At 44.3% G+C, this 25,769-nt stretch overlaps 1 protein-coding gene across 2 annotated transcripts in view; it reads left to right on the plus strand.

The window, feature by feature from the left end:
• LOC126213135 (exosome component 10) overlaps positions 1 to 25,769 on the plus strand; it is a 234,195-nt gene that overhangs the window by 198,070 nt on the left and 10,356 nt on the right. The window contains exon 16 of one of the 2 annotated variants that reach the window (XM_049940753.1): positions 17,702 to 17,877. In XM_049940753.1, the coding sequence (XP_049796710.1) occupies positions 17,702 to 17,877 (176 nt within the window). Of the gene's footprint in view, positions 1 to 17,698; positions 17,878 to 25,769 lie in introns of both variants that reach the window. The other variant, XM_049940752.1, reaches the window with a different exon arrangement.

The following is a 25,769-nucleotide window of genomic DNA, read 5'->3' on the forward strand; positions in this document are numbered from 1 at the left end:
CTTTGCCTCTACTCTTCCACCTCGACTGACATCTCTACCCAAACTCTTTGTCTTTAAATATGTCTGCTTGTGTCTGTATGTGTGGATGGATATGTGTGTGTGTGCGAGTGTATACCTGTCCTTTTTTCCCCCTAAGGTAAGTCTTTCTGCTCCCGGGATTGGAATGACTCCTTACCCTCTCCCGTAAAACCCGCATCCTTTCATCTTTCCCTCTCCTTCCCTCTTTCCTGACGAAGCAACCGTTGGTTGCGAAAGCTAGAATTTTGTGTGTATATTTGTGTTTGTTTGTGTGTCTATCGACCTGCCAGCGCTTTTGTTTGGTAAGTCTCATCATCTTTCTTTTTAGATATATTTTTTCCACGTGGAATGTTTCCCTCTGTTATATTCATATCATTAATTTGAACCCAACAATGACGTTTGTTATTGTCACTGTTACATTTCGAAGTTTTTTCTGTCGTCTTATTTCCTCCTTCTGTTTTTGCCAGTAGTTTCCCTTTGTATTCACCTTCTCCTTTTTACCGTAATCCACTATACAATTTTATCCCGCCGATATATACTCAACAATACGTAATAATACGTACGTAACCCACTTCCAAACCATAACCAAAGAATTTTTTCTTCCGCTACTGCTATAAAATCCACCGTTTCCAGTTCACAAACAGTTCCTTTCAGCTATTAAACAACCTTTTCGGCTAGTTTCAATAACTTTTGCTTTATTTCGATATCCGTTTTTTCACATCACCGATCATTTTTAGCCGCTTCCCACAGGTTTTAACGTTATTATTTCTCCACCAGACAATTGTTAGCCTCATTTCCATAATCTGCCACCACCATACCACTACTTTTAATACATCCTCACGTAGTTTTTTCGAAATTTTCCCGAATTTCTCCACCATCTAACGTGTTTTGGCGGCAACACAACCACCTAACCTTTATGCACATCGTTTTCTACCTACACTATTTCACCACAGGATCAACATAACCCAGCTCCAACCAACCCCTTTTCGCCTCTTTTCACACCAGATCTCCATTTGCTTTCTACTTCACCTTTATCTCTCCCCACATATTTTTATATTCATTTTCATTTCAGCCTCACGTTACACTTTCGACCTTCTAGTACCATGTCACCCGCACAACACCCCCACAACGACCCCATTAAGTTTTATTTACATTCCCTCCGCAGACATGCCTTCGCCCTAGCCAGATTACGCTCCCATATTCTATTTTCTCAGGCTTGTCTGACATTTGGCATTACCCCCAAAGGCCTCACACTTAAAGTTCCCATCTCTGGCTGCAACCCTTCCTTCCATCAGTCCCTATACCAGTTCCAAACTGAACAATCCATTGCCCTCACCCACCTAATCCTTCACCTACACATCAACTCAGCCAATGAACACACCCGTCAACTCCTATCCTTAATAAAAGTCCTTAATCTTTCCTCTCCCACATCCACACCGGCTGTTCAGAGCATCCTCCTACAGGCCAACCGTAAATTAGAACAGCATGCCACCCTCCACCTCAAAAAACTATCCAATCTCCTGGTTTCCCACCTCCGGAAAGGCAACTCACTCACCCTTCACAACCTTTCCAGCAAACCTCAACCACCTCTCATTGCACACAAACCCAGTCTCTCCCATCTACTCAATCTCCCACTTCCAGCTCCACTCCCTCCAAAACCTCAAAATTCCTTTCAACACAATCTGGAACCACAACATCCTAATTCAGTAGTTAACGTTTCCTCCAAACCTCTCTCCCAATCCGAAACCTCTGTCCTATCCAAAGGCCTCACCTTCAGCCCCACTCCCAGATTCAACCAAACAGCCCTCGTCAAAGATTTACTGTCCTACACCCGTACTCTCTGCTGGAAATATCACTTTGCCACGAAGAAAAATGATCCTAATCCTACTCCTAATGATCCAACTCCCCAAGACACCATCCAAATTGAACCCTGCCTGGAACAGTTCCGTCCTCCGTCACAGCGGGACCCACCTCCTCTTCCTCAAAATCACCCTCTCCAAACCTTCCAGGAATTTCTGACTTCCAGCCTTGCATCTCAATCCTTCTTAAAAAACCTTAATCCTACACCCAACATCACCACTGCTGAAGCCCAGGCTATCCGTGATCTGAAGGCTGACCGATCCATCGTCATTCTTCCGGCGGACAAGGGTTCCACGACCGTGGTACTTGATCGTCGGGAGTATGTGGCTGAGGGACTGCGTCAGCTTTCAGACAACACCACATACAAAGTTTGCCAAGGTAACCCCATTCCCGATGTCCAGGCGGAGCTTCAAGGAATCCTCAGAACCTTAGGCCCCCTGCAAAACCTTTCACCTGACTCCATCAACCTCCTGACCCCACCGACACCCCGCACCCCAACCTTCTACCTTCTTCCTAAAACCCACAAACCCAATCATCCCGGCCGCCCCATTGTAGCTGGTTACCAAGCCCCCACAGAACGTATCTCTGCCTACGTAGATCAACACCTTCAACCCATTACATGCAGTCTCCCATCCTTCATCAAAGACACCAACCACTTCCTTGAACGCCTGGAATCCTTACCCAATCTGTTACCCCCGGAAACCATCCTTGTAACCATTGATGCCACTTCCTTATACACAAATATTCCGCACGTCCAGGGCCTCGCTGCGATGGAGCATTTCCTTTCACGCCGATCACCTGCCACCCTACCTAAAACCTCTTTCCTCATTACCTTAGCCAGCTTCATCCTGACCCACAACTTCTTCACTTTTGAAGGCCAGACATACCAACAATTAAAGGGAACAGCCATGGGTACCAGGATGGCCCCCTCGTACGCCAACCTATTCATGGGTCGCTTAGAGGAAGCCTTCTTGGTTACCCAGGTCTGCCAACCCAAAGTTTGGTACAGATTTATTGATGACATCTTCATGATCTGGACTCACAGTGAAGAAGAACTCCAGAATTTCCTCTCCAACCTCAACTCCTTTGGTTCCATCAGATTCACCTGGTCCTACTCCAAATCCCATGCCACTTTCCTTGACGTTGACCTCCACCTGTCCAATGGCCAACTTCACACGTCCGTCCACATCAAACCCACCAACAAGCAACAGTACCTCCATTATGACAGCTGCCACCCATTCCACATCAAACGGTCCCTTCCCTACAGCCTAGGTCTTCGTGGCAAACGAATCTGCTCCAGTCCGGAATCCCTGAAACATTACACCAACAACCTGACAACAGCTTTCGCATCCCGCAACTACCCTCCCGGCCTGGTACAGAAGCAAATAACCAGAGCCACTTCCTCATCCCCTCAAACCCAGAATCCCCCACAGAAGAACCACAAAAGTGCCCCACTTGTGACAGGATACTTTCCGGGACTGGACCAGACTCTGAATGTGGCTCTCCAGCAGGGATACGACTTCCTCAAATCCTGCCCTGAAATGAGATCCATCCTTCATGAAATCCTCCCCACTCCGCCAAGAGTGTCTTTCCGCCGTCCACCTAACCTTCGTAACCTGTTAGTTCATCCCTATGAAATCCCCAAACCACCTTCCCTACCCTCTGGCTCCTATCCTTGTAACCGCCCCCGGTGCAAAACCTGTCCCATGCACCCTCCCACCACCACCTACTCCAGTCCTGTAACCCGGAAGGTGTACACGATCAAAGGCAGAGCCACGTGTGAAAGCACCCACGTGATTTACCAACTGACCTGCCTACACTGTGATGCATTCTATGTGGGAATGACCAGCAACAAACTGGCCATTCGCATGAATGGACACAGGCAGACAGTGTTTGTTGGTAATGAGGATCACCCTGTGGCTAAACATGCCTTGGTGCACAGCCAGCACATCTTGGCACAGTGTTACACCGTCCGGGTTATCTGGATACTTCCCACCAACACCAACCTATCCGAACTCCGGAGATGGGAACTTGCCCATCAGTATATCCTCTCTTCTCGTTATCCGCCAGGCCTCAATCTCCGCTAATTTCAAGTTGCCGCCACTCATACCTCACCTGTCTCTCAACAACTTCTTTGCCTCTACTCTTCCACCTCGACTGACATCTCTACCCAAACTCTTTGTCTTTAAATATGTCTGCTTGTGTCTGTATGTGTGGATGGATATGTGTGTGTGTGCGAGTGTATACCTGTCCTTTTTTCCCCCTAAGGTAAGTCTTTCCGCTCCCGGGATTGGAATGACTCCTTACCCTCTCCCTTAAAACCCACATCCTTTCATCTTTCCCTCTCCTTCCCTCTTTCCTGACGAAGCAACCGTTGGTTGCGAAAGCTAGAATTTTGTGTGTATATTTGTGTTTGTTTGTGTGTCTATCGACCTGCCAGCGCTTTTGTTTGGTAAGTCTCATCATCTTTCTTTATATATAGATATATATATATATATATATATATATATATATATATATATATATATATATATATATAGGGGGGGGGGACATTCCACGTGGGAAAAATATATGTAAAAACAAAGATGATGTGACTTACCAAACGAAAGTGCTGGCAGGTCGATAGACACACAAACACACACACAAAATTCAAGCTTTCGCAACAAACTGTTGCCTCATCAAGAAAGAGGGGAAGGTGAGGGAAAGACGAAAGGATGTGGGTTTTAAGGGAGAGGGTAAGGAGTCATTCCAATCCCGGGAGCGGAAAGACTTACCTTAGGGGGAAAAAAGGACAGGTATACACTCACACACACGCACATATCCATCCACACATATACAGACACGAGCTTGTGCTCCGTCTCTAATGCCCTCGTTGTCGATGGCACGTTAAACACTAATCTCCTCCTCCTCCACCTTCTTTGTTTATCTCCTTGTGCCTGCTTGTGTCTGTATATGTGTGGATGGATATGTGCGTGTGTGCGAGTGTATACCTGTCCTTTTTTCCCCCTAAGGTAAGTCTTTCCGCTCCCGGGATTGGAATGACTCCTTACCCTCTCCCTTAAAACCCACATCCTTTCGTCTTTCCCTTTCCTTCCCCTCTTTCCTGATGAGGCAACAGTTTGTTGCGAAAGCTTGAATTTTGTGTGTGTGTTTGTGTTTGTTTGTGTTTGTTTGTGTGTCTATCGACCTGCCAGCACTTTTGTTTGGTAAGTCTCATCACTTTCTTTCTTTATATATATATAGGTAAGACAGTACATTATTTATTTACATTTAGGATTGTGAGAATTGTAGTAACATAAAAATTTGCTACTGGATTTGCAGATAGGTGTAGATGTAAAATTTTTACATTGTTCTCAGTTTTTCTCACTGAATGGTTTTCTTCAGCAATATGGGCTGCAAATGCAGATTTTGTCAAGTTGCCAAGCCTTATAGCATCAAGTGTTCTTTGTATCTAACTTCAAAACTTCTGCCTGTCTGTCCAATGTAAATTTTGGGCATGTATCACATTTGAGCTTGTATATTCCTAATTTACTGTAGGGGCTCTTGGACATGTTTACATCATGGATTACTTTTTGTTGTAATTTATTATTTGTGGAAAAGCTGATTGAGATATTTTTCTTTTTAAATAATTTTGCTATTTGATATGATAGTGGACTTATATGTGGGAGAGCAGCATATTTAGGTTTGGCTTCTGTGGCACACTGATTTGGTGTTTGGAGTACATGTTTTGTGGATTGCTGTTAAGTGGATATATGGTTTTTGTTTGCATTTTGTTGTGGAGTTTTTCTATTATTATTGGTGTATATCCATTATTATGAGCAACTGTTTTAATTATATTGATTTCATTTTGTTGGTCTGTGTCACTCATTGGTACTTTTTTAATTCGATGTACCGTGCGTCTGAAATATGCCTTTTTTTGTTGGTGGGGGTGGCAAGATAAGTTGTCAGTACTAACACCTATGGTGGTAGGTCTTCTGTAAATGCTAAATTGATGTTTATGCTTACTATTACAAATCTTCAGGTCAGCCTTCAGGGGTACCTGCATGGCACCATCCTATGGCAACCTATTCATGGGCCATCTAGAGGAATCCTTCCTAAACCCCTCACCTGGTTCAGATTCATTGATGGCATCTTTGCTATCTGGATCGAAGGTGAGACACCCTATCCACATTCCTCCAAACCCTCAACAACTTCTCCCCCTTTTGCTTCACCTGGTCCTACTCAACCCAACAAGCCTTCTTCCTAGATGTTGATCTCTACCTCCAAGATGGCTGCATCAGTACCCCCGTCCATGTCAGACCTACTAACCACCAGTAATACCTCCATTTCGACAGCTGCCACCCGTTCCATACCGAGAAGTCCCTTCCGTATAGCCTAGCCACCGGTGGTGGTCCCATCTGCAGTGATGAGCAATCCCTCTCAAAATATACCGAGGTCTCATTGAAGCCTCATTCTCTCTGTATTTCTCTCCTTTTCTGCTGCCGTACACTGGTGCTGCTGCTCGCAGTGCGGTTTCAGTTACCTGAGAATGCAGCTGTGTGTGTGAGTTGCATTTGCGTGAGTATGTGTGTGCCTATGTGTGTCTATTGTTGACAAAGGCCGTTGGCCAAAAGCTTTAAGTGTGAAACTCTTTTTGTCAGCATCTCCACTATACGGTGAGTAGCAACTTTCTTTCTCGTAATATTGTTACGTTTGTGCAATGTTTAGTTGTTGTGCAATAAATAATTGAAAGTGTTCCCGGACTTCACGTACAAACTGTGTTTTCCACGTGGTAAATCATCTCGAGGGACGACATTTGTCTTTGAGGTGGCAGGGCAGTCGGACTAACTGAGTACCTGCAAAGGCGTTCGTGCGTGTTCGAAGGATTGCCGGTCGAGGTCGGAGAGTGCGTCGGCCCTGGAGCGAGAGCCACAGTCGAACAGTACTGGAAAGTGACTCCGGAAACAAATTAACACTTTTGTGTCTACACTATGATTGTGTTTACGGAGTATGTTCATTTTCAACCGTACAAATTGCTCCACTGCACAGCAAGTATTTAGGAATTGCAAAGCATTGCTGGCTTTGCTAGTAATAGTATAAATCTCAGCTTGATAGCTTCAAATTTCCAACAGAATTAATGCATGTAAAAGTGTTCATTTGTTTCTGGAGTCACTTTTCAGTACTGTTAGACTGTGGCTCTCCCTCCAGGGCCGATGCACTGCTCCGACCTGGACCGGCAATTCTCGGAGCGTGCCAAACGCCTTCGCAGGTACTAAGTTAGTGTGATTGTTGTCCCATCTCAAAGACAAATGTCGTCCCACGAGATGATTTACCACGTGCAAAATACATAACAAAATCGCACGAAACTTGTATTGTCGTAAATATTACATTATTTGAAACAGTGGAAACTCCATGTAGGAATATCAACAATGAAGTAAAATATAGATTGCTATCAAGATGACACATTAAGTTGCAGACAGACACTATTAAAAGACACGTGTACAAATTTTCGCCACAGCCTATGTCAGAAAAAGAGAAATTCGCACCATTCATTCGTAGAAGCAAGCAAACCTTAATTCTGACCCAAGCTGCCATAATTTGCAGTCGTATGTGTGTGAGATGTGCTTGCTTCTTTGTATGAATGGTGTCTGGTTCTCTCTTTCTGATAAAGGCTGTGGGCAAAAGCCTTGTGTAAGTGTCTTTTAATTGTGCCTATCTCCAATTTCCTCTACATTGTAGATATTACATCATTATGTCATTTTATAGCTCACAATCATCATTTGTGGAAAAATATATGTAGTGCTGCATGTCATTTGTAGAGAGTGATAACGTAACACCACAGTAACTCCACAGAGCACCTGCTGTTGACATAAGGAAGTCCACAAACAAGTTTCATCTAGCATATCTGCCTTAGGGCTCTCTCAAACAAAAAGTAAAATACAAAGCCCCTTTTTGAAATAGTACACGTGTGGAAAACTTAGGGCGAAAGTAAAATTCACACGATGTGTCAGTGCCAAATAACATAGCTTGATGCATAAAAAGTTCTCGGTTTACTTGCCGCGTCAAATTTGGATAAAATCCCAAGCTTTCGATGACTACCTCCGTCATCTTCGTGGAGTAGAACAAGCGGTTTGGCACCTTCCTGAAGAGGCAGCAGATGAGGCAAGGCTTGAAACTAGTCGGATTTTAGCAACAGCCAAGCCTCCTAAGTCCAATGTAAGCAGAGTGGAGAAACTGGCATTGAAATCGTTGGGGAAGGATGAAGTGTTAGTTGTACTACCAGCCGACAAAGGGAATGCCACAGTTATTCTCGATGCTACCGATTATCATAAGAAAGTGGCCATATTATTGGAAGATGCCACGTACCGTATTCTTAAACGGGATCCCACAGCAGCACTTAGTAGGAAGACAGGGGAGCTACTGAAGAACTCTGGCCTCCCAGAAGAACTAGCCAAGAATCTACGACCAAGAGCACCAAGGGCAGCCAGGTTACATGGTCTACCCAAAGTCCGTAAGGATGGGGTTCCGTTGAGACTTATTGTTAGTGCTATTGGGTCTCCTACATATCGGTTGGCAAAATACTTAACCAAATTATTAGCACCTATAGTCGGCCACTGTTGCCATCATATTAATAACTCAAAAATGTTTGTTGACATTATGAAACAGATGAGGATAGGTCCGCCGGCCGGTGTGACCGTGCAGTTCTAAGAGCTTCAGTTTGGAACCGCGTGACCACTACGGTCGCAGGTTCGAATCCTGCCTCGGGCATGGATGTGTGTGATGTCGTTAGGTTAGTTAGGTTTAAGTAGTTCTAAGTTCTAGGGGACTGATGACCTCAGTAGTTAAGTCCCATAGTGCTCAGAGCCATGTGAACCATTTTGAGGATAGGTCCGAATGACATCATGATCAGCCTAGATGTGGTCTCTTTGTTTACAAAGGTTCCAGTGGAAGATACATTAAAACTGTTGGCTGCTCATTTCTCTCCTGAAATACTGAAATTATTTCGACACACTTTGACGACCACCTATTTTTTGTATGGTGGAAAATATTATGAAATGACTGACGGAACAGCCGTGGGTTCGCCACTGTCACCAGCCATAGCTAACTTCTTCATGGAGGATTTCGAAGAACGAGCGTTGAACAGTGCTCCCTTACGTCCATCCTGCTTCTTCAGGTTTGTTGACAATACATTTTTAATCTGGCCACATGGCAATGAGGCACTGCAGCAGTTTGTTGATCATTTGAATGGTATACATCAGAACATAAGATTTACAGTGGAGGTGGAGAAGGATGGAAAGTTACCCTTCTTAGACGTGCTGGTGGAGCGAAAATCAGATGGACGTCTCGGACATTCTGTGTACAGAAAACTGACGCATACAGATTTATATCCAAACGCACGTAGTTTTCGCCACCCAGCTCAGAAGAGAGCTATGCTGAATGCCTTGGTACACAGGGCAAGGACTATTTCGGACAAGGATCATCTCGGCTCCAAGATTAACCATCTGACGACGGTATTCATAAAAAATGGATATTCCGATCGTGACATCAGATCTACTCTGGCGAAGAAACCATTAAAGGACGCTGTTCGAACAGATCGAGAGGACCGACACATCGCGCGGCTAGCATTCTGCGGTGCAACGACCAGCAAGATCGGCAGAGTCCTGAGCCGGCAGGGAATCGGACCAGTCTTCCGGCCACCCAGGAAGATTAAGGAAATGCTGTGACCCGTGAAAGATAATCTCGGCCTGAGAGTACCGGGAATTTACAGCATTCCTTGCGAGTGTGGCAAAAGTTATGTGGACCAGTCTATAAGAACTGTTGCCGATCGCTGTGTGGAACATCAGCGTCACCTGAAACACAGGTATCTAGAAAAATCAGCGGTGGCATAGCACAGTTTGTTAAATAAACATAAGATTTTATTCGATGAAACAAGACTACTTGCTCACGCTTCAAACTATTGGGACTCTGTCATCAGGGAAGCAGTTGAAATTAGACTCAGTGAAAATAATTTCAACAGATACTCCGGTTATGCACTCAGCAATGCATGAAAGCGCGCAAACAAAATCTATGGATATAGAAGTCGCCACCTCAGTACGCTCCGGTTTCACTGTGACGTCATCCAGCCAATGAGTAGCCATCCACTGCTTATAAAAGCGGAAGCCTCATCGGTCCACGACAGTCAGTTTTACCCCTGACGAAGGTGACGGAGGTAGTCATCGAAAGCTTGGGATTTTATCCAAATTTGACGCGGCAAGTAAACCGAGAACTTTTTTTTTATGCAAGGACTCCGTCGCGAAAGACTTCGTAGTCGACATAGCTTGATGATGAAAGTTGGACCGTTCATAGAAAGAACTGCTACAGACTAGTACAGGTGATACCAGAAAGGAATATTCAATGAGAAAAACAGAAATGATACTTTTTTTCTTTGCAAAGACAATATTTACACTGAAGTCTTTGTGATTTATGACGGTCCCCTGGACATTACAAAGCAGGGGATGCAATTCTTAATAAGGGGTGCGATCACTGCAAACAGCGTGCACACTCTCAAATGTGCTGCCACGCTGGCCGCAAGTTTAGTAAGGAGTCCTTGTGGTCGGGCTTTCCATTCTTCCAGCAGTGCAGTTGACAGCTACTCGATAGCCGTCAGTGCGTGTGGACGCGCTGTGATACGTCTCTGTAATGCATCCCACCTGTGCTCGGTAGAATGGGCAGGTCAGTCCATTAGCCAAATATCCTCTCATTCTGAGAGCTGCTCTGCCTGCAGTGTTCGATGCGGTTGTGCATTGTCATCCATAAAACAAAAGTCCAGGCCGATTGCATCCCAGAAAAGATGCACGTGGGGAAGGAGTATAATGTCATAGCAATATTGTACTGTGTTCGAGGATTTGGAGGTCTGTATGCCCGTGCAACATTATACCTCCCTACACCATAACAACTGGACCACAAAAACGATTATCTTTGACAAAGTTACTGGGTGCCCTCAATGTGCGGGTGTGAATGGGACACAGTGGTGCGGTCATCGGGCAAAAAGACAACCCCCGTGCAGTCGCTGTCCACTGAGGGGCGTGAGATTGCACACCTTGCAGTTCTGTTAAATGTGGTTGCATTTGCACCTGCTGTGCGACGTGGGTCACATCTTGCCTGTTGCACGATGTAGTGGTCACCTGCTACCGTATTTGGCTGTGGTCGACAATCTCCACTCCTTCGAACAGCCGTGCCTGTGGTTCAGGATGTTCCCTGTGCACGTGAACCAGTGCTGTGACCAGTGCCAAACTCCTGGGTTACACTCGTCACATTTTGTCCTCCTCCCACTTTCCTGACGATTCTTCACCGTGTGACATCATCTACGTGTTGTCTGCTGTCGATGCTTTGATGAAGAACACCACCCCAATGCACTGTTACTGCACAGAGATTGACACAGACAGTCTTTTTGCACGCCTCGTGTTGCAGTGCCGGCCCCAACTGGCACTGTAGTCGCGCTGACCTTAACGCCGCGTTATGTCCAGCATTCAGAGCGTGACTGGGAGACATCCGACATGTGTCATTCATTTCCACTGACTAGTTAATATGTTATCTAACTCATCTTTGAGTTTTACAGAGCAGTATACATAGAAATGATGATAAAACTGGGAACCCGGCAAGGCCTCACAATTGCAAAATACCGAGTGATCAAAAAGTCATTATAAATTTGAAAACTTGATAAACCACGGAATAATATAGATATAGAGGTAAAAATTGATACACATGCTTGGAATGACATGGGCTTTTATTGGGGGGGGAAAAAAAGAAAATAAATTGCTAGACACGTGAAAGATCTCTTGCGCGCGTCCTTTGGTGGTGATCGTGTGCTCAGCCGCCACTTTCGTCGTGCTTGCCCTCCCAGGTCCCCGGACCTCAGCCCGTGCAGTTATTGGCTTTGGGGTTACCTGAAGTCGCAAGTGTATCGTGATCGACCGACATCTCTAGGGATGCCGAAAGACAGCATCTGACGCCAATGCCTCACCATAACTCTGGACATGCTTTACAGTGCTGTTCACAACATTATTCCTCGACTACAGCTATTGTTGAGGAATGATGGTGGACATATTGAGCATTTCCTGTAAATAACATCATCTTTGCTTTGTCTTACTTTGTTATACTGATTATTGCTATTCTGATCAGATGAAGCGCCATCTGTCGGACATTTTTTGAACTTTAGTATTTTTTTGGTTCTAGTAAAACCCCATGTCATTCCAGGCATGTGTGTCAATTTGTACCTCTCTATCTACATTATTCCATGATTTATTCAGTTTTCAAATTTATACTGACTTTTTGATCACCCAGTATATGTGGAAATTTGTTATACATCCTCATCTCCTTATCCCCCCTCTCTACCCCTTTCCTCCTCCCCCCTCCCTTCGTCCATCTCCTCCTCTCCCTCCCTTATCTCTGTCCACTGCGTTTGCCCTGCTCCCTCTACATCTTGAAGGAGCAACTTATGTTCCCTTCTATACAGCTGAGGGGCGCACATGCCTAAACGGTGTGCTAGTGAAGAAAACAGCAATACATGACAGTTCATGCTGGAAGAGCCACACGGGCTGGTTCTGACATATTAACCCAAAAGCTAATGACTACCGTAACATTTGAAACGAGCTAATACCTCCTAATAGAGAAGGTTCTGGATTGGGCGGACCACGGGTGGCTTACATCCTCTGTTCGGCGTCATCTGGCGTTGTGGGAAAACTGCTTCAGTGGTGTGCTTGTTAGCAAAGGGGTGCCAAAATGACCGGGGATAGAACAGTAATAACTCAGCCTGGTAGTCCTGGCATGTATTGCACTTCACTGCACTATTTGCACTACAGTGCACGCAGTAGTCCAATTGCCGATACTGGGAGGACGAACTGGGCGTTCGGCATTAGGATTCGTACTCCTACAGTCAGTAGAATTGCCTCGAGAAGACGCAGCTCGAGAAGGCGGCGTGGAGAAAACGTGGTAGCACTCCTCTTATTAAACGAACCGCGACAGGGTGATGACAGCGGGCACGGGATACGAATTTTTTGGTTCACGCGTATCCCGGCAAAATGCGGCAGACGGTGACGTGGGTCACGTGGCGTCGCACGTTCGAGGTGCCGAGTGCACGGCGGGGGATGCCTCGTCGGTGTGGAACGGTAGACTGGTCGAGTGGTGGTTTGGGGTGCCCAGTCTCGGAAAGTGAGGCCATCTGAGTTCTCCCTCTGGTCGAAGTGACCAGCGGAGGGTGCTGGGAGGCTGGTTTCTGGTGTACTACAGCAAGAAAAAAGGAATAAAAGTGAGATAGTGTTAATACTTTCATCCTTCTTTACCTCCTCTGTATTACTGCAGATGACGTGTCACTGAGCACATTTGTACTGTGCGTGCAGAACACGTGAGGTGCCTAGTTGTTTCCACTGCCCTGTGTGGAATACGTAAGTTCTTGTACACTTCACTTACCTGCTGTCTTCGTGACAATGATGTCCCCAGTGCAGAAAACAGCACGCGGGTCGTGGATTCTTTTTCTTGAGGCTGAAATTAACTTCGCAAGGAACTGCTGCTACGAATAAACTACAACTCATTTGGGATGCCACTCGCGTTTTTATTGACATAGACACGAGAAACTATTCTTGATCACAACGTATTGAACATATCTTTCCACAGTCGTTATATCTGGCTAAAATAACGTGAAATACATCCTGCCACAGACAACATGTCTGTCTACTGGAACCGTCAGAACTGGAGAATAAAATCACATGAATCAAATACTACTACGAGGGCCGTTCAGAAAGTAACCTCCGGTTGATTTAAAAAAATACACCAAGTTAAATAAAAATATTTTAATATATACATCTTACAACTACATCCTTGCACTATTTTTCTACATAGTCTCCATAGCGATTGAGGCACTTATCGTATCTCTTCACAAGCTTTGAAATTCCTTCTGCATAAAAATCACCCGCTTGTGCCTGGAGCCAGCCTGTGACCGCATCTTTGAGCTCTTCGTCGTCATCAAACCGTACAAGAGAGTCTTAGAAATCTGTGGAAAACCAGTAGACAACTCCGACATTGAGAAACGTCGATTTTCACGAACTTTTGCATCAACTGTCTGAACGAGTTCGTCAGTCACCAATGATGGTCTACCACTCCTCTCTTCATCATGAACGTTTTCTCGTCCACTTTTAAATAAACGTACCCATTCACGGACAACTCCTTCACTCGTAACTCTCGGTCCGTACACGGCACAAAGCTCACGATGAATAGCTGCTGCAGAATATCCTTTGGCTGTAAAAAACCTTATGACAGCATGCACTTCACATTTGGGGGGGTTTTCTATTGCAACACACATTTCAAACTGCCACAAAAACTAAACTAGCGCAGGTACGACGTTCACTCGACCACGGCTTGATGCCGACTGACCTGTTGAGTGCGTGAATGCACAGATGGCGTCGCTACTCCCCCCACAACCCGCACTGTGACCAATTGGAGGTTACTTTCTGAACCGCCCTCGTATTACAGACAACATGTCTGTACCTAGCGACGGTCGGAACTGTAGTAAATAAAATTGCAGGAAACAAATACTGCTATAACAGACAACATGTCTGTCTACTGGAACAGGTAGAACTGGAGAGCCGGACTGCCCGAGACACTTCGCGCGCCAAGCCAACAAGGTGTGACCCGAACGCCACCGAAGTGCATCGGCAGTAATATCATCAGTCTTTTGTTTCAGTAATACTTTGTTTTTAATAATTTTGAAATTACTGATTGATAGCTGGCTGTTGAGAGATGTTTATTTAAAAAAATGAAGTAATTTGGATGACAGGTTTAATTAATAATAGCAACTAAAGTTTAACATTTTGGCGCCCTACTGCCGAACACAGCAGCCAATCACAGGGCTGCAGCATCGTCCAGGCGGTCTTTCTCACGGGAAAGGTACTGAATCTAACATCTGTCACCGGTACCTCATCCCACATTGCGTCATCTCTATGCTTCTTGCATCTCCACTGCCCTGGGAATAGCTTCCTGGAGCCTAATATGATGGCTGAATAAGCCAGAAATATTACACTATGCAGCCTGTGTTCTGTTGCTACAGATGGATGTGAGGGAAGGAGTCGCCACAATCTCTTACTTACACTCTCTCAGTCTATATCCATTTTCTCCCACCTTCTTTACCGAGCGAGTTGGCGCTGTGGTTAGCACACTGGACTCGCATTCGGGAGGACGACGGTTCAATTCCGTGTCCGGCCATCCTGATTTAGGTTTTCCGTGATTTCCCTATATCACTTCAGGCAAATGCCGGGATGGTTCCTTTGAAAGGGCACGGCCGATTTCCTTCCCCATCCTTCCCTAACCCGAGCTTGTGCTCCGTCTCTAATGCCCTCGTTGTCGATGGGACGTTAAACACTAATCTCCTCCTCCTCCACCTTCTTTGTTCATCTCCTTGTCTCCCCCCCCCCCCCCTGAACTTATTTGTTATTGCAAACAGAACCTTCACTGGAAATAGAAGTAAAAAGGAATGACAAAATCTGTTGGGATCATTAGTACGCGCGACATGAGAGACCTTTCCACCTGCTGGATGTGTGAGCAGAGTGTACACGCTCCATGACAGCCGGGAAATCTGGGGAAAATCCTGAACTTTTTCATCTGGGAGAAAACCAGCAAAACCCCGGAAATTTTTAGGGTTCTGGGAATTTTTCATTGTTTTAGTTTTCAGTTAAATTTTTGTGGTTTTGACTGGTAAGAACTGATACACTAATAAAGAATTTTACTGCAGAGTAATACTGCAGTATTAAATCATAAATGAGGTGGAAAAACCAAAATAAACTTACATTGCAAAGGAAATGTGCCATTTACAACATCAAAACACACTGCACTCACAAGTGTCTGCCAACAGCAAAATGTGTCAAAGGCTCTAGGATGAAAACTATGTAATACTTCATATCAACAAACTGCTTGCGATGAGCGTGAAGTCGAGGTCAGGATCTTTTAATGCTATATATGTACAAACATACGGGCTTCATACATCATTGTAGCTGCACACGCACGGTAATGCCTGTTTTCTGGCGCTCTATGGCAACTGCTATTTCTGACAGGTTGCAGGAAAATATTGCAAATGTTGTTTGAAAAACTACTTTCGAAGTAAATTTCCTTTTACGAAAGATGAATTATGTTACATGTGTGATGGGCGGTTAATTTCTTAAATCAGAGCATTTGACTCTCATTTAAAACTTAACACTTCGAGGACCAGCCTCTTAGAAGAATTTTGTGCCCAGAAGAAGACCCATTTATGTCATTAGTTAAAATTTTACTGGAACATTTGTGTGATGCATCTTAAAGTGTAACACACACAAAAGGACCAATATTATTTATTTATTTATATTTTATTTTATTTATATGTGAAAGCTTAGCTTTTATTGTAGCTTAATAATCTTAAAGATCAATATTGTGTGTTAAAGTTTAGCTCTACTTGTAGCTAGACTATGTATGTTAATTTAAACCTTAACCTTTTTCTGTTTGTTTGTTCGCACTATTTAACAGTGATGTTGCTATTGGCTGACTACATCACGTGTCCTATGCTCTGAATGTCTACTGTCGTTGGTGGCGAGATCACGTGATATGAACTGTCACTGGCTTACAAAGGCTCATCACAATCTCGATTTCAATGCTTCGGTAACTAATGTGCTGTATGTGGTGGAATTCAAATTTATACTTTTGTAATACATAAATATGCGGTATACATGTTGCTGCACATCAAAGATTTTTTTGGACTTTTTTTGTGTGGATTTCATTTTCTAAAGGTGTATAAAACCTTAACCATTCAAAGGATTGATAAGTTTGACAGTTTTCAGGAAAGAATATTATCACTTAACTTAGAACAAGTGTATATTCACCTAGGGAAAAGTGTATTTTTAACCAGAAAATCTGGGGAAAATGCAGGATTTTTTTTTTTTCTTTGTCCGTTTGAGGATAGTAGCTTTAATCACAGTATTTCACATGGTAGGTTTATGAAGTTAGCCATAAATACATCTTTCCTGTTTTCTGTTAGTAATTACTGTGAAAAGGGAATCAAAACAGCAGATTTTCACAGCACAGCTTAACATGTTCTTTCTCGTAGCCAATTTAACAGAAAGCTTTATTGTATAGTTCTTGTTGGATTTGCCTCCAAAAGCTGTCGACGATCTTCATCAGTCACACTGACTTGACAATCGTGTAGTTGGCTTGCCTCATGTGTACGCCAACCACTATATCAACACCTCACTATCAGCGCACACTCCGCTGTAGAGTGAAAATTTCATTCTTTGAACGTCACATGTAGATCACATCATCACATTTCTTTTATTGAGATTTTCATACAAAAATATCATCTAGATTTCTGACTTTTCCAGGAATTTACCAAAAATTTTCTTTCACATTAACCTTGTCCTGACAATTACGAACACGCACACACACACACACACACACACACACACACACACACACAAAACAGCCATATTGGTCGAGCCATTCTCAAGTGGTGGCATTTCATACATGTGACCATTGATTTGTGTTTATATACTTTAGTTGTAGCCACTCTGACTCATTTATAGATGATGATGGTGCAGAAAATTTTACACCTCTAATGCTTATGGGAAAATACCCGAATTCAGTCAGGTTCTGTACCCCGACAGCAGAAAGACTGACCAGCTGCAGAATGCGAACAAGCACCCGCAAATGCGTGCCGAGCACGGGCGTGTACCGTTAGCACTCGCCTGCTGTTCGCGCCAGAGAAAGTGCTGCTCCAATCGTGTCTGCTGCTGTGTTGGCCTGCCATTACAGAGACGCAGTTATCTCACGGGAGATCACATCGTTGCAGTAGAGAAGCAGACGGTCGTTGCGGACAGAGGCGGTGGAGGTGACCCAGAGCTGACGGGGCGGAGGCAGAGGAGCGGTGCCGGTCCGAAGCACCCGAGGGATGGTGGAGGTGACAGGGGAAGTGGAGGCGGAGGTCCACTGGAGGAAGAGCTGCAGCCGACGCCACCGAAACAGAGAAAGGTGAGAGGGAGTGTGTGTGTGTGTGTGTGTGTGTGTGTGTGTGTGTGTGTGGCCGGCAATCTTGTTGTAGCCGTAAAAATCCTACTTGGAATGAACATATTTTCACTTTTGAAGATAATATAAACAATGTGCAACACTCCTCCACTGGATTTTCATCACATGAAATTATTACTCAGTGAATTCCCAGAATGTAAAACTCTATCTGCACTGAGTCATCTGTCTTCTTACTGGTTTGGTGCATCCCACCATGAATTCCTCTCCTGTGCCATACTCTTCACCCCAAAGAAGCACTTGCAACCTACGTCCTCAGTTATTTGGTGGATGTATTTCAGCCTCTGTCGTCTTCTACAGTTTTTATCTTCTACAGCTCCCCTGAATACCGTGGAAGTTACACTACTGGCCATTAAAATTGCTACACGATGAAGATGACGTGCTACACACGCGAAACTTAACCGACAGGAAGAAGATGCTGTGATATGCAAATGATTAGCTTTTCAGAGCATTCACACGAGTTTGGCGCCGGTGGCGACACCTGCAACGTGCTGACATGAGGAAACTTTCCAACCGATTTCTCATACACAAACAGCAGTTGACCGGCGTTGCGTGGTGAAACGTTGTTGTGATGCCTCGTGTAAGGAGGAAAAATGCGTACCATCACGTTTCCGACTTTGGTAAAGGTCGAATTGTAGCCTATCGCGATTGCGGTTTATTGTATCACGACATTGCTGCTCGCGTTGGTCGAGATCCGATGACTGTTAACAGAATATGGAATCGGTGGGTTCAGGAGGGTAATACAGAACACCGTGCTGGATCGCGACGGCCTCGTATCACTAGCAGTCGAGATGACAGGCATCTTATCCGCACGGCTGTAACAGATCGTGCAGCCACGTCTCGATCCCTGAGTCAACAGGTGGGGACGTTTGCAAGATAACAACCATCTGCACGAACAGTTTGACGATGTTTGCAGCAGCGTGGCCTATTAGCTCGGAGACCGTGGCTGCGGTTACCCTTGACGCTGCATCACAGACAGGAGCACCGGGGATGGTTTACTCGACGACGAACCTGGGTGCAGAAGTGGCAAAACGTCATTTTTCCGGATGAATCCAGGTTCTGTTTACAGCATCATGATGGTCGCATCCGTCTTTGGCGACATCGTGGTGGACGCACATTGGAAGCGTGTATTTGTCATTGCCATACTGGCATATCACCCGGCGTGATGGTTTGGAATGCCACTGGTTACATGTCTCGGTCACCTCTTGTTCGCATTGACGGCACTTTGAACAGTGGACGTTACATTTCAGATCTGTTACGACCCGTGGCTCTACCTTTCATTTGATCCCTGCAAGACCCTACATTTCAGGAGGATAATGCACGACCGCATGTTGCAGGTCCTGTACGGGCCTTTCTGAATACAGAAAATGTTCGACTGCTGCCCTGGCCAGCACATTCTCCAGATCTCTCACCAATTGAAAACGTCTGGTTACTGGTGGCCGAGCAACTGGCTCGTCACAATACGCCAGTCACTACTCTTGATGAACTGTGGTATCGTGTTGAAGCTGCATGGGCAGCTGTACCTGTACACGCCATCCGAGCTCTGTTTGACTCAATGCCCAGGCGTATCAAAGCCGTTATTACGGCCAGAGGTGGTTGTTCCGGCTACTGATTTCTCAGGATCTATGCACCCAAATTGCGTGAAAATGTAATCACATGTCAGTTATAGTATAATATATTTGTCCAATGAATACCCAATTTATCATCTGCATTTCTTGTTGGTGTAGCGATTTTAATGGCCAGTAGTGTATTCCCTGATGTCTTAATCGATCTCTTACCATCTTTCGCCTTCTTCTTGTCAGTGTTTTCCACATATTCTTTTCGTCACCGACTCTACGGAGCAGCTCCTCATTTCTTACCTTATCAGTCCGCCTAATTTTCAACATTCTTCTGTAGCACATCTCAAGTGCTTAGGTGCTCTTCGGTTCCGGGTTTCTCACAGTCCATCTCACTGCCATACAATACTGTGCTCCAAACATACATTCCCAGAAATTTCTTCCTCAAAATAAGACCTATGTATGATTCTGTGAGACTTCTCTTGGCAAGAATTCCCATTTTTGCCAGTGCTAGTCTGCTTTGTATGGCCTCCTTGCTCTGCCTGTCATGGGTTATTTGGCTCCCTAGGTAGCACACTTCCTTTAACTTCATCACCACCAATCCTGATGTTAAGTTTCTCATTTGCACTACTTCTCATTACTTTCATCTTTCTTCGATTTAGTCTCAGTCGATATTCTGTACTACTGTAATTATTCTTCACTTACACTGAGGATAGCAGTGTCATCAGCGAATCTTAAACTCTATTCCTTCAAACGTAGTTCCACTCTTGAACTTTAGGAAGTGTAAGAAGTGTGGCTATGCTAGAAGAAAAAAGGCGTTCCACTAGGATACAGTTAACACTCTTCAGAATTGTGAACTTAGTTTTGCTTAAGACGCATTAAAAATATAAACTAATGCCTGCTGAGTGAAACAAAGTCTTTGATGTACACATAGGGCCATTTGAAATCTGGGTAAATTCACAACCAAATGGATGCAAGTTAGTCTATCGTAATTCAAGGAAATTGTTTGCATCAAGAAACTTTACAGCATTATATCTGGAACACAAAATATACGCACATTAAAAAAAAGTTTTGCATAACCCCGGTTCCCAGAACTCCTGAAGATAGACGTTGACTGTGGATATTGTATGACAGACACAGTCCATTTGACTGTTCAGAGATGTCACTAAACCCACCTAAAGATGTAAACAACCGTGCATGAGTTGTGCCTATTAGACGGAGTGGATCCGACAGCCAGTCAGTTCCAGTCATCCCACCAGGAAGGAGGTACACAGCTTGTGTTGTGTGCAGTTCAACCGTGCCTAGATGGTCAGTACCGTGGTTCGATCGCGTCCGCATTGTTACTTTGTGCCAGGAAGGGCTCTCAACAGGCGTCTCTAAGTGAACCAAAGTAGTGATGTTCAGACACGGAGGAGATACAGAGAGACAGGAACAGTCGATGAGATGTCTTGCTCAAGCCGCCCAAGGGCCACTGCTGCAGTGGATGACCGCTACCTACGGATTATGCTTTGGAGAAACTCTGACAGCAGTGCCACCACATTGAATAACGCTTTTCGTGCAACCACAGGACGTCTGTGTTTCATCTCAAACTGTACGCAATAGGCTGCATGGTGCACAACTTCACTCCCGATGTCCATGGCGAGTTCCATCTTTGCAACCACGACACCGTGCAGCGCAGTACAGGTGGACAAAACAACATGCGAAATGAGCTGCTCAGAATTGGCATCATCTTCTCTTCACCAATTAATGTCGCATATGCCTTCGACCATACGTATTTGGAGGCAGCCTGGCCAGGCTGAACACCTTAGATCAGGGCTTCACAACATACGTGCTCGCGGAGCAAGCTGTCAGCAGCAAGGCGCGAGCACGGAGCAGCGCGAGCACGCTACCCCCACTACCAGACCAGAGCGGAGAGTGGGGAGAGTCACGTGGGGTACACAACAGCTGCCGCCAGTCGATGTAAATCCGCGGCCACTTGCATGGATATCACTCACGAATTATTACTGTGACAAATAAAACAAATAAAGGAGAATGTAGACGTGTCACATAATTTTACTAGCTTAGTGTATGCCTCTACCATCTGTAGACACTGAAACTAAAGAATTCCGCGACAATCCTATATTTTCAACACTTTCTTCAACGCTACTTAAAATATCAGCTCCGGTTGTAGTGTTCTTCATGGCTACTACATCGAGGAGCTCCTCCCTCACCTGAAGATCTCTATTAACACCTCTAATAAATATGGCAAGCTGCGCTGTTCCAGTGATATCAACACTTTCGTCCAGAGCTAGAGAATACGCCATAAAATCTTTACAGATATTTGCAAGCTGGCTCTGGACGTCGTCTGCCATGTCCTGTATGCGACGCATAATGGTCACGTTAGATAATGGCACAATCCGAAATTGTTGAACTTGAGATGGACACAAATTTTCCGCTGCAACTACCAAACATTCTTTTATTAAATCGCCATCAGTTAAGGGGCGCAGGGATTTTGCTAACAGCAAAGCAATTTTGTAACCCACTCTGAGAGCTGTCTCAGTTGATTTTTCTTCGTCGTCCAGATCTTCTTCGGATAGCTTCCTTTTAAGTTTAATAACTTCCTGTGCACGATCTGATCAATCACATTTTCCACGCCTGTAGTCTTTCGCGTGGTACGACATATAATGTCGCTGCAAATTAAATTTCGTAAAAGAATTCAGCGTTTTGTGACATACTAAACATTTTCCAACACCATCTTTTTCAGTAAACAGATACAATTCCTCCCAATGGGGGTTGAACTGCGAAAGCACGGTTGGGGTTACACAACGGCGACTTCAGATGATTCTTAACCAGCGAAGTGACTGTTAAGAGCTGATTGTAGTACTTTAAACGTTACACAGTCGGCGCGAATTCAATAGGCACGCTGCGGCCCTATTCAAACGTGCGCGCGCATTTCCCCTCCCTCCCCTCCCTCCCTACTCGGCGACCTTGCACCTGCTCGCGAGCACGTGCCTGAGCAGACGCGAGTACTCGCGCTCAAAACCGGCCAGTTGTTAAGCCCTGCCTTAGATACACCGTCCAGCGAGTGCAGCAAGGTGGGGGTTCCTGCTGTTTTGGGGTGGCATTGTGTGGGGCCGACGTACACCACTGGTGGTCATGGAAGGCGCCATAACGGCTGTACGACATGTGAATGCCATCCTCTGACCGATAGTGCAACCATATCGGCAGCATATTGGTGAGGCATTTGTCTTGATGGATGACAATTCGCGCCCCCATCGTGCACATCTTGTGAATGACTTCCTTCAGGATAACATCATCGCTCAACTAGAGTGGTCTATCGAACATGCCTGGGATGGATTGAAAAGGGCTGTTTATGGACGACGTGACCCACCAACCACTCTGAGGAATCTATGCTGAATCGCCGATGAGGTGTGGCACAATCTGGGCCAACAGTGCTTTGATGAACTTGTGGATAGTATGCCACGACAAATACAAGCATGCATCAGTGCAAGAGAACGTGCTTCTGGATATTAGAGGTACCGGTGTGTACAGCAATCTGGACCACCACCTCTGAAGGTCTCGCTGTATGGTGGTACAACATGCAATGCGTGGTTTTCATGAGCAATAAAAAGGGTGGAAATGATGTTTCTGTTGATCTCTGTTCCAGTTTTCTGTACAGGTTCCGGAACTTTTGGAACTGAGGTGATGGAAAAAATTTTTTGATGTGTGTATATAAATGTGTGATAGGGCTTGCAACATTGTTTTCATTTCTTTTTTTGAAGCCTGCGAATATTACGATGCCGTCACCAAATCTGATACAATGTATTCTTTGACCATTGGCTTTTATTTCCTTTACCTTCTCATTCATGGTCAGCATAGCTTCCTCAGTGAACACATTAAATACATACAGAGATGGGGGAAGTGCTTGTAGAAAAACTTTTCTAACCCTTATCTCTTCTTCTTTTTTACTGATGTTCATCATTAACCCTTTGGCTTATATAGCTGGCTCACAGCGGCCACAAGTTTCAAGTCTGTTATTAAATGGCCAGCTTTCAGACGAGCTGAGCAGCTGTAGCTTCTTCTTAGCCTTTATTCCTCTCTGTTGAGAGATGGCACGACGTGCTGTATACAGTTGGGAAGCTAAGAAATCAGTCTGTGTAGTGGTGTAGAACATACTTGATTTCTTTCAATATTTTGCGAATTATAAGCAGTCATTTTCAGGTTTTGTTAGCTTTATCCCCCTCCCCCGGTGCCCCAATTCCATCTTGAAAACACCCTCCAGAAATTGTGTAGTGTGTGCAAAGCAAAAAAGAAGTGATTCACTGTATGAATTGAGAATTGTCTAGCGGCATAGCACATGTCTGTGTTTCTTCGGGTATACCAAACCAGCAAAAACTTCTAAAACAGTATTATTTTCACTCGTAATCACTTCAATATATAGTAAGTATGATTTATAAAGAATTCCTATCAGAAAACTTGTATAATTTTGAGAAAAGTGTGTAAGACAAAATGTGCTGATTTCTAGTCTTAAATGGTAAATATAGGTGTGACTGGAGGGAAAAAATATTAGCAAGCCAGTGGGCCAATTTCAACCACCGTGGTTTCATTCTACGTGGGTTATCCATAAGATCTTTAACAGTGGTTTTCCATTGCCTTTTCCATTATATGCTGTCGACTGTGATACATCACTTCATTTCATATTCAGCTGCAATTTCTCACCCCGGTGACAAAAGCGTGCCCTGTCCTCAGTTTACTTGTCCACCTTGAGGAGAGGCTATTGGCGATATTTAGAATACGAGAACTAAGGACTTTGCCCCTGATTAGGTATACAGTGAGTTGTAAGGATTGAAAAGGCAGTTAAATCTGTGAAACGATATATTAAAAACAGAGAGAAATGCATATGGAGTGTGCAGTGAGTTGTTTTTTTTTTTTTTTTTTTTTTTTTTTTTTTTTTTTTTTTTTTTTTTAAGAAAGCTGAACTGATAAATTTGTTGTGTTATGACTTGATGAAGACATTACTGGGTTTGAAGAACTACGTCAGTGTCTACAGTGGCTGGAGAAGCACAGGCAGGTTTTTCTCTCAAATTAAGCCAAAGGTAGAGCACATCAAATGCAAGAACCTTAAGGTCTTGGTGTGTTTAGCCTGCCAATCTTGCATCCATTTAACACAAAACTGCAGCACATAGAGGAGAGCTGTACTGGCCTCAACAGCTGACTGTAGTGCCAGCGAGCAGGGATATTATGGGCAATTGCGTGTGGTTTTAGAATCCAAACGAGTCAGAAGGGTAGCTGATTCCCTGGTGTAAAGTTTTGTGTTTGTTCTCCAATTTTTATAATAGTATAGAAGAACTGTGTACTTACTTACACCGCATTTCCCTGATATGGAATACAGAAACTGGGGGAGATAAGTGCAACAGCGTATTCAGGAGTCCCTAAATGTGGAATGAGTGGTACGCATACTGTGGGTTCCAGTCTTTGGTGATATTGGAACAACTTTATCACGTGCCAGATTACTGTATTTACTCGAATCTAAGCCACACTTTTTTTCCAGTTTTTGTAATAAAAAAAACTGCCTGCGGCTTAGAATCGAGTGCAAAGCAAGCGGAAGTTCTGAAAAATGTCGGTGGGTGCCACCACAACTAACTTCTGCCATCAAATATATGTGGCACTACACAGGCATGCTTTTTAGGCACAAAGATAAATACTGGCGCCAAAACCTCTGCGTCAGTAATATGGCCCACTCTACGTTCTGAATTTTTTCCTACCTGTGAGAAGGGATGGTTGCTAATAGGAACTTTTATCAATTATGAATCACATGCAGTATTCTCTTCACCATAAGAATAATAGAATATAAACATTTTGCCATGTATTGTTTTTTGTTTGCTGCTATCTCATGTTTGGTGCTATCTCATTTAAATCCTGCCTGCCTAATAAACTTAGAAACTAGAGTGAGACAACAGCAAACGCGGAAGAATATACATATCATGTCATGTTTATATTCGTATTATTCTTATGCCTAATAGTGATACAGTCAGAAATGAAGCACGGCAATTGACTAGATTTTTAAATCTAAGATGACTCTAATTTCTGTGCAGAATGTAATGTACTAAAGAGGCGCCTGCAAAGATTTTCAAACGGAGAAAAATTTTTGCTAAACTCTCGTTCAGAACATCTTCTATCATACACAGTCTATTATTTGGTTCTGGTTGATCATTATCAAAGAAAGCAGCAGTATAAGTAACAACAAATAGCAGTGTCTTGCCTTTGTTTCGCTAATGAGACGATTCTCCTCTCTCTCTCTCTCTC

Source organism: Schistocerca nitens, chromosome 11, assembly GCF_023898315.1.
Source record: "Schistocerca nitens isolate TAMUIC-IGC-003100 chromosome 11, iqSchNite1.1, whole genome shotgun sequence".
Classification (NCBI taxonomy): domain Eukaryota; kingdom Metazoa; phylum Arthropoda; class Insecta; order Orthoptera; family Acrididae; genus Schistocerca; species Schistocerca nitens.